A 10,694-nucleotide genomic window follows, 5' to 3' on the forward strand; every position below is an offset into this window, starting at 1 on the left:
AATAAAACTGTACAATTTAAAGACGACAAGGTTATTCAAGCATAAAACACAAAGAGCCTGCATGTACAGATATATCAGTTTCCGCAGAATCCACTCAAAGCACAAAAAGCAAATCTACGATACAAGATTGGTATCGTAGCGCTGTCTCTTGACAGAAGTGGTAGAAGATATTTGTCATGCAGTCAGCAGTTCCTGTCAGTCACTGCTCTTGTGGAGTCAGAGGTCCGCTCTACAGGGAGGGCAGTAAAAGAGCTTCCATTCTGTCTCAACAGACTGATGAGACCTGCCACAGAGATCCACCCCATCCTGCACAACCATCACAGTCATCTGATCCAAAACCTACAGCCTGACACCCATGACTGATCTCCTAATGTCCATTGACAACCCTGTTTTAATAAACTACGAATGAAACATGAATGTTCAAAGGGGTCATATCAAAGAAATCAAAGTTTTCTTTGATATTTTGAAATAAACTAATTCAATGGACTATACAAACACAAACTAATGCTGTGTCCCAAATGACGCTTTATACATCATTCACTTACACAATGGACTTTGCACTCGGCCATCTAGTGTGTGAAATTTCAAAGTGTAGTGTAGTCTCTAATGGAACTTTTCTTCTTTTTTTTTTAATACATGGAAGCTTTTGCGTTTTTCAGCTGATGGAAGTGACGTTTCAAACATACACAATGTGTTTCTGCTAGCTTTAGCATGTTAGCCAAACATAGTCCAACACTTATCTCAAATGATGTAAATTGTTACAATGGTGGTAAACAGTATGGGATGGGGTACTGATGTCCTTGAAAGGCTTCTTTAGTAGGTTAACCAGCAAGATGTCCTTGATCAACCAGCTTCACCAGAAACACCGAGTTAATCAAAAAGCTTTACCTTTATCTGGTAAACCGCATGACTACTGTTTGTTGGTTCACCAACTAGACATCATCCTGCACCAAACCAACATCAACCAGCCTGAGCCAGGATGAAAATTCCTGACGGAAAGCCTGGATTCATAAAACTGTGACTATAAACATGTTTTTATTTTTTCTATCTGCTGTCTTTAAACAGGAAGCAGATCAGCTTGTGAATCATAATGGTGAAAGGCTGTGGACACTGGGGCCATTTCCTAACCTAATAACGTGTGTAATGCGTGTCAGACACGACTGACAGGCCACGCCAAGGTCTGTTTAATGATGAGAGGTGTAAATGGGCGGCTGGCAGACATGGCATGAAATGGTGACCCATATGTGTTAGTTAGCAAAAGACAGCAGGGAAGGCACTCTTGGGATGTCTCATTAGAAGCACAGAAACGACTCAGACCCCCACTGCCATACTGGTGAGTGTGTATGTGTTTGAAGTCACACAACAGAAACTCGCAGTAAGCTTCAATGTGAGCCATAAAACCGCACCCATGTTGGACATCAAATCTTTAGAGGGCACACAATGCGTTACAACAACACAACAGCACAAGTCTTTAGAGAGATTAATCTGGGTTGATTATAAAAATTAATAGCTTCTCAGGACACCAATGACGAAGTGAAGAGGTTTGCTGGTGCCGAAATCTACAGTTGATCTACATTCAAATATATGTAATAAAAATATGCTTGCCCATGCAAAACTCACTGCCAAAATGCTATGGTGTTGTTGGTGTTTGCAATACAGTTGTTAAGGTGCCCTGAGTGGTTGCTAGGGCATTGCTAGGGTGTTCTGCGTGCTAACTGGCCAAAAATCGAATAAGCCCACACCAAAGCATTTATGATCTTCTGGTTCCAAGATATGGCTTGGGATCCTTCGTCAATATATGTTTCTGAAATTTTTGACCAGTTTATCTTCTGCCAGGCGATTTTCACGAAACCAGTCAAGAAAATGTCCTGGTCATTTTTATCCTCAAATTTATAAAAAAAAATATATGAAATTATATTGTGCACAAAGAAAATAAAGCCTATGTTTTTTGCATTGTGACATTATTTTCAGGACACCTACAGTAGGCACATTTTACCCCACCCCACCTTTCCCAACTCTCGTTACCGTAATGCATTTGGATGTTTTACTTGTACTATTCCCATTGTTTTCAATTATGATTTTTATTCCTGTAACAGTAATTTAGTACTATATTACAGTAAACAATATGCTGTTGTGCAATTCATTTTAAATTAAAATTATCAAAAATGAAAGGCAGTTTATCACATTGCGGTAATGAGAATATCATAATGACATCTTTATTCATGTTGCGAATGTGCATAACTGTCAGGAAACTAATCTCACAAAGTTAAAAATCTTAATAGTACTTAAAATGCCCTTAAATAGGCTTCATTCCCTAAAACATAATTTATTTTTTGCTTCTTTTGATTTTGGAGTACAATAGGACCAGGTCATTTACTTGACAGGTTTCATAAGAATCACCCATCCGCACTTTTTGAAGTATCATTTCAATTCAATTCAGTTTTATTTGTACAGCAGAGCTATGCACCAAAATGTGATATTTAGGGTTTGGGGTTTGTTCAAATCCCTAACCCTAGCAAGTGTTATAGTGATGCTAACATCACTAATAATTCAGCATACAAATCTCATTTGTTTTAACATACTTATTAAACTTCAATCAAGGGGGGAAAAAAAGCTAGTCATTATGCGCATACCAAACACTTTAAAATTCTGAATGCGTCTCTAAGCAATTACGCCTATGCATTAACAATATGCGGGGGTCCAATCCAATAAATATCCTGGGAAACGAAGCGCACAAGTTTCAAACCCCCAAGAGAGATGACCATCAGGGATAAGTGTAGTGCTGTTAATGAGGAACGCAGAATTCACACCATCTCAGACATTAAAAAACATTAAGTCTGAGAATAGAACCGGCAGAAAAGAGAGCAGAGAGTATGTTAATGAAGGTGACGGAGTGGGCAGCACAATAATGACAGATCAAAGCTGATGACGGCTAAAAGGGTCTCGTACATGTGAATACATGTAAGCACACGTACACACCAAGGATCTTTTTAAATCAAGTCTAATTACCTGACAGAACTGAGATGTCCTAAATGCAAATACATGAAACCCTCATACAAAAAGGGTGGCTGATAAAACACAATGACCTTTGACCACTGATTGATAGGCTAGATACAAGTTGATCCTCTGCCTCTGATTGAGGTAAATTCATGGAGATTTAGATCAGTGGTTCTCAACTTCAGGTTACAGGTCTGTTTTGAAAGGGTTGCAGAGGGAAGGATGAAAAACAATGCTAAAATGAAACACAACTAACAATAAATAGTTAGGGTAAATAGGGTTTTAAAGAGAGGAGAAATCCCTTTCTATATATTTTGTTGTTGTTGACATCAAAGGCTGTGCATTCACATGGAGCAATTCAATTTAGCCCATTTTTTGTTCCATGTCTTAGGCTGGTAAATCACACATCTTTTGTTGTTTATGCATTTTGCTATACAGCCTTTTTAATTTTGCATATTGTTGGGCCTATGCAGTCATGGTCATTTTAATAAAATTCAGTATTTCATTTAAGGACATAACTTTTTACTTCTGGACTATAAACAATTTTGGTACTGTGTTGGGTCATCACTTGATGTCCAATGTAAAATCTTAGTCCTGAAGCAAAAACCAAACCTCTGATTTTAAGATAGTACAAAGAAAAATAACTAATGAGACTGAAATGAGATACAAACAAAAATAACTACATTTCTCCTTTCCCCAGGCTCAGGGATCAACACAAGATACAATTTGATGCTGATGCATTCAAGTCAAGGTAAACTAAAGAAAACCATTGCATAAAGTAACCTCATGATAATGAATTGTTTCATTCAGTAGGTTCACGTGGCGTATAACCCAGCAGAACGCACATAGCTCTCCAGCCCTGAATCACGGAACTCGTGTCTCTGTTCTGAAATGCCACAGGCAATGAGACTCGTCACCGCATGAGCTGTCTGATCTACAGTGTGGAGTGATAAGGTTTAAGGTGTGCCGCTTTGATCAGCAGGAGACAGAAAAAGTAATACCTCTTATGTTAACGGTTCTGACACTTAGTTACAGATAAAATCAGCTCTGAGAGTTCGACCAGACTTGCACACAAATTAATCAATATAGCTCTTCTCTCAGCATGATATCAGCGAATACAGCTGCTGGACATCCGATCCATCCATACAAGGCAACATTTTCAAATCATCACCATTCAAAATGTAATGAGGCCCAGTGGTTGCATTTTTGTTGTTGTTGTAGTAATGCTGGAAACCCAAACCTGTTTCTAACTCAGATGATCGATAATATATTAAAGCATAGCATCTATAGAATAAAAGTGCAGTTGCACACACAAGTTAGGAAAACCACTTTCACACTAACCAAAGTCTGATGTTAAATGGACTCGGGAATCGCACCAAAAGTCTAGTGGGGAAGCAGCCTCAGATTTTTTAAATGTATCTATGACAATTAAGGAACAAAGTAAATACCAGTCGAGTGCTTAAAGCATATGTTTAAACCTTTTTCAACCAACGAGAGGGAAAAAATGACCGATTCCCTCGGAAAAACAAAACAAAGGCCACAGGTTAGACTGATCAACAGACTTCATTAACCCTCAAACAAGAGAGATGCAAATACAGGCTCCTCTCAATGTCAGTAGCTAAGGGATGGCGAGAGGGAGAGAGAAAGAACGAGGGAGAAACAGAGCCTTTGAGCATTGCTGAATGAAACATAAAGTGTTTTTTCTCATGCTAATTTTTGCCGGAGTGCCAGGAAGGGAAACAAAAGCAGATTAGAAACCATCACTAAATGCAGTAGGAACATGCACAAAGAAGGAGCTAATGAAGGGGACTTTAGCGCTAACTAGCAAAACACTAGGGCAGCAGACAGCGCTTATTAAAACAGAAAAGATCTTTAGACAACGCAAAAGGTGTCAATGGTACCTAGGGCTCCTCGATTATGGTAAAAATCATAATCACGATTATTTTGGTCAGTACTGAGATCATGATTATTTAACACGATTACTCATTGACTTTGGAAACATCATGCATTTACTGAACTTTTTTTTTTTTTTTTTAAAGTGTCTTTTTAACAGTGGATTTCCAGCAGCAGGTCTATTAGCTTACATGCGCATGTTCAGCACACACACATACGCCGCCTGTCAGTCAAACAGGGCGCAGCTGTTACTAGATCACTAGCAAATTATAAAATTACGTGCTCTGGATTACTGTCAACAGCAGAATAAGAATATGAACTTTCTAATAAGTGACACAGGCCTAGGCTATCACAAATATAGCTGGTTATTTTTTTAGTTATTATGTTTTAATCAGTCTGTTTGTCCGGTCGGTCACGTAAAATTCTCTTTCCCTCACCCCTTCAAAAATCCACTTGTCCCAGACAAGCGTTAATGTCGAGCCCTGATTAAATGTTGTATTCAACATTCTCCGATAACAATTTTTTCTTCTGCAGTATAGCTCCTAAAGCAAATGTACGTTGTTTTAAAGGAGTTTTAGGTATCATTTTGGAAAACAAGCCAAAAAAGGCTAATCAAAAACATATTTTGTTCCAGTGTATAATGGGCTACACTCTCTCACTTTTATGTTCACTTCGATCCATCTTTAACTCACAAAAAACAAACTTTCTCTTCTTAATAAAGCTGCTTATCGCCGATTTTCTTCATGATAAGATACACAGTGAACGTGACACATATATTATGATTCACTACGTCACGATCCATCATGTTATAATCTAGCTGCAGCAAATACGTGCGAGTGACGAGCGTCCCTGTTCCAGAGTGTGCATCAGCCGGGAGAAGACTCAATCATTCCCCGGTCACTTCACGCAACTCATAGACGCAGCGCTGACCACACAGAGAAATGCCGGTTTCAGAATTTATTTTCATAACCCGCTTTCTTATTATTTGAACTTTAATAAAAGATGCTTTAAAGATATAACACCGGGGTGTTTCATTGCAAAACGGAATGCAGGACAATAATCGTTTTATCTCGATTATCAATCATTGGAAGTCAAAATCGTAATTGAAAATAACATTTTATTAATCACCCAGCCCTAATGGTACCTATCATTAATTCCACAAATAGTTAAACAACCCTATATATAAACTGTGTTCTCACCTTGCTGAATCATCCTAAAATGGTTTGCTAGTCTTAACTAGTCTCTTAACCTGGTCTGCTGGCCAGGCTGGGAGACTAACTGGTTGACTAGCTAAACCAGGTGAAAGCCAGCTTTGCCAGGCTTGGAGACCAGTTTAAACCAGCGAAGCAGCTTAGGACAATTTGTACAGTCAAAAAAACTCTTTGTGCAAGTTTGGACTGCATTTTTATGTTCTAAAAAATTTGACACATTTCTGCAAAATCGTTGGTTTTTTTATATCCAGAGGGGTGTGAATATCCAAACGCTGCACTAATGTCTTCCAAAAACAGAAAATGTGCTGAGGAAGTCAGTCATTTGGCCAGTGTAGTCATTAACATTAAATATGTGCTGATCTGAGCTGATGTGTTCTGGTTTGGCCAGAGGACACAAATCAAACATATGTCAATATGGGAGATTTCTAACACCCTTAAATGCTTACAAGACACAAAAACTCCACAGCAAGAAGTTATTGAACACTTTGTCAACACTCGTGCACAGATGCATACTTGCACAAAAACACTCATATACAACCCATAGTGAAATTACCTCAGGGAGACCACCATCTGGTGATTATAGAAAGTGCATATCTCTTGTAACATGAAGAGAGCTCAATTGCGATTTACACCTGTACATAAAAAGTTATTGTGTGAATCAAGTGTGTGTATGTATTTAAAAAAAGCAACACTAAAAAACTAGCCCTACATATTTGATTATTTGACTTCCTTTGACAAAGCCCAGCAAAGTGTATTTTAATTTCGCAAAGCCTCCAGTCTGCCACAGACATCATGTTAAATGCTCTACAGTAAATCCTATCTATTATTCTGCCTAAATGTGAATTTAATCCACCATTGAACGTTCCTTTTGACAAGAGCACAATGTGTGGCTTAATCCTAATCTCATAACAATATTGAGGAGTAAATGTGTTTTAATCCAGTGAGGTTAATTTATTGTCTGGATATTTGAGGGGTCTGCATGGAACAAATCGATGTGGATTATTGTAGCTAAAATTATGACATACTGCATTATTTCTCTGTAAACACAATACAGATACAGTCTGAATATCATATAAGAATTTCCTATTAATATTCTTGTAATATTATTATTTCTATTGATGTCAACAAAGAATTCAAAACCCTTTAATCACAGAGCTCTATAACCATAACTGAGAGTAAAATTTATACGTAATCTTAATGACGTCCCTTTACAAAACAACCTCTGGCTGATTGCAGTTTCATAACAGAAATTAGATCACTTTCAAAGGTCAAACTATGTGATCTTTAGGTTTGGATGTCACTGCCTAGCAATACTCTCTGGGACTAACTCTCTGATCTATCTTAATTAATTGTTTAATTAAGCAAATGAGGGTCTCGCTTCCATTTGTCATTGCTCACAGCAATACCTGTCCAAGCAGTCCATGGCATTGGTTAAATGCACATCAAACCACAAACTTAAAAGTGCATCCAATACTGTACATTTAAACAGCTTGCACTAGTCTGAACATTGTTCTAAAAGTACTGGCAGTTTCTCTGAATTATGCTAACCTACTTGGAATATGTTGTGCTGTCTATTCATTTATTACAGCCAGGGCTCGAGTTGAGGGGGGTTGCGAGGAGATGGCATCCCCCTTGTTGCAAGAAATTACAAAAAGCATCCCCCCTCTAAAACCACCATCCCCCCCTTACCATCCACTTTAGATCAATTGTGTCATGTATTACTTAGAACTAATCATGCAAATAAAATACTGAATTTTCTACATTTGATAAATAGCAGACTTTAAATAAGGGTGATTAGCCGGTCAGATTTTATTTCCACGTGTGAGGTTGCCAGATTTCTATAGGTGAAATCCCCCAATTAGATCTTGACACTTGTACAGTTTGGAAATACTCTGGCAGGGCGACGCTTTAGTAACGCAATCTGACAACCTTGAGCGCTCGAGCTCTCTCTCTCTACTGTGAAAAGACACTGGTTGTCGGAAAACACTGGCAAACATGTCGGAGTTTAGCGATGGGTTGACTTTAGTGACTCTAGTGTTCACATGAAATTTACGCCACTGAAGGTAATGCAAGTTTGCAAACGTTTCGTGCACATTCAAAAATGGCCAAAAGAACAGTTCAAGAAAATATTTGGTCTTATTTATTAAAAAGAAGAGAAGGTAAGATATTGCTATGACGAGTGTACAGTTACAACATGCACATGTTTTTAATTCAAACAATTTTTAGGGTTTCGCCCATAAAACCCTTTTGTGTGTAGAACAACTTTTTTACACAAATGTTTAAGCATCCTTAGTAGCCCATCCTTAATAGTTTGGTTACTGGAGTAGAAAAATGCGTCTGTGACAGTGGGTGAGTGATCTAAAAACAATTCCTGATCATAATGTGGATTCTTTTCACAAAATTCATCAGAAAATACAATAACGGAGGGTCACAGGTGCATATTATGGCTACATGTTCTAAGGGTCAATGAAGTGACGCTCATTTTAGTCCAGATCTATTCAATTAAAAATACATTAAAAAATGCAATTCAAACAAACCATTTACTTGAATACACCTCTTCTATGATGAGCAAATTTTCAATTTCTGACTTTAAAGTCATATTGATATTTTTTTTCTGAGGCTTAAAATAAAAAAGTCATGTGGTGTCCAGAGACAGTAAAAAAAAGTCTCATTAAAAAGTGAAATTCCAGAAAAAAGAAATGTTGGCATGACTAGTGCAGAATAATAGTTTATTGTTATTTCTTGAAAAAAATAAAAATAAATAAGCAGTGAAACAATTGTGTTTAAAAATATTTTAAAACGCTTTTGACCAACAAACAGAAGTAATTGGGTGTAATCAACATGTTGGGTTATGTTGACACAGAGCGGACACCTTTAGACCCTCAAGACTGAGCAAGAAGTTTTAAAAAACATCTGATATTTATTTTGACATTTTTATGAAAAGGCACATTTTGTTCAAGTCATGTGGTGTAACCCTGAGGAAACTTGATAATGTTGACTTAAAAATGCATTATATATATATATATATATATATTACCTTGTAAATTGTGTTTGCACACTTTTTGGAAATTAATGATTAAGTTGTTTATACTCTCATGTATTCAGGGTGCAAATAAAGTATTATAATACTTTTTACTTGATGGTTCACCACATGACAATTTTAAAGTTTAAAAGGTTTTTTTTTTTAATTATGAAACCAAAAACCAAATTGGAAACAAAGATTACATTTCTGAGAACATAACACAAGTGTTTTAAACTAAATTTTTTAAAGATTTCTCATTTTAACACCTTGGAAACCATATTTATCAATGACCCATAAGTATTAGTGTATAAATGAATGACTACACCATCCTCCTTCAAAAAAAAAAAAAAAAAAAAAAAAAAAAAAAACATGTACAAATCGACCACTGATTACAGCCAGAGGCCTGCATCACTCATCACAGTTCAGAATGTTTTTTCTGTGTTACACGGTAATAGATCAACATGTTTCCTTTCAACTCAGAACTCAGAAATGTTAATACAAAACTTATCAAATCTTCCAAAATGCTTAAAATATTGCTACTCTTGCTACTCTATTACAAACCCTCAGAAAAGAATGTTCATAAGAATCCTGCATTTCACAGGCTCCGTATATTAATGTTTTCTAACTGTCGTAGGCATGTCTTATCTTTAAAACATTACATTTTAATGCGATTTCCCCGGGAAAAAAACAAAAACAAATCTGCATGCTTCTTAATGTTATCCTTGATTCATTTATCATTCATAGCCGTAAAGTCCACTGAAACCCATGCGCTCTCCGCAAGCGCCAACATCAAAAGAACACGAAAATGACAGCGAATATTGTATAGCTTACCTTCATTATCCGGATAATTCCTTAAGGCTTGACACAGTACTAATATGTGGAAAAGAATGAGAAATGAGTAAATCCTAAAGAGAGCCATATTCAGGCTGCTCTACGCGCCCGCATCCCTGTGCGTAAACTTTGGCTGGTGAGCCGGTGAGAGCGCAGGAGAACTGGGCTGAACTGGAGAGGAAAGGAGCGAAGAAACAGCGACACTGTACAAAGAAGAATCCAATACTGGAGTGAGAGCTGTTCCGTCCACAGCGGGTGAATGAAGGGGGCGTCACGCGTTTGTGTGCGTGGTGTCAAGAGCATGCGTGCGTGTAGGCGTGCGTGTGTTAGCATGAGTAAGAGAGGAAGACTTTCTACATTGCTGTGTAAAAAGTCACTCTTTTTAGTTTGGATAAAAATGTTTTTATAGTGCTTTTCATTATATATACAGTATGTACAGTGATGGTTAGATTACTTCTGAATTGTAATCTGGGATCTCCTGATTTAAAATGACATGACTAAAATGGTAGTTAGCAACATAATTTAAGGTATTGCTGTTGGATTACTTTTATATTACTTAAAACCTAATTCTTGTTTATTTGATGTCAGATGCATTTGAGTAGGATAATCCTACTCAAAATGTGCCATAATGTTGCTTAAATGCATTAAAGAAAACTTACATAATGGATCAAAATATGAGAATTGCTATGATTTTTGTGGGCATGTTTCACTCGCTATTTGTTTCAGAGTGAAAGAAAAAA

At 37.1% G+C, this 10,694-nt stretch overlaps 1 protein-coding gene across 1 annotated transcript in view; it reads right to left on the reverse strand.

Moving 5' to 3' along the window:
* The window catches only part of LOC127431611 (ephrin type-A receptor 3), a 92,203-nt gene extending 82,055 nt beyond the window's left edge, over positions 1-10,148 (reverse strand). The window contains exon 1 of the mRNA XM_051682119.1: positions 9,955-10,148. Coding sequence (XP_051538079.1) covers positions 9,955-10,042 — 88 coding nt within the window. The 5' untranslated portion in view covers positions 10,043-10,148. The remainder of the gene's footprint in view (positions 1-9,954) is intronic.
* Positions 10,149-10,694: the final 546 nt, after the last annotated feature.

This window comes from Myxocyprinus asiaticus, chromosome 41 (assembly GCF_019703515.2).
Source record: "Myxocyprinus asiaticus isolate MX2 ecotype Aquarium Trade chromosome 41, UBuf_Myxa_2, whole genome shotgun sequence".
In the NCBI taxonomy this organism is placed as follows: Eukaryota; Metazoa; Chordata; class Actinopteri; order Cypriniformes; family Catostomidae; genus Myxocyprinus; species Myxocyprinus asiaticus.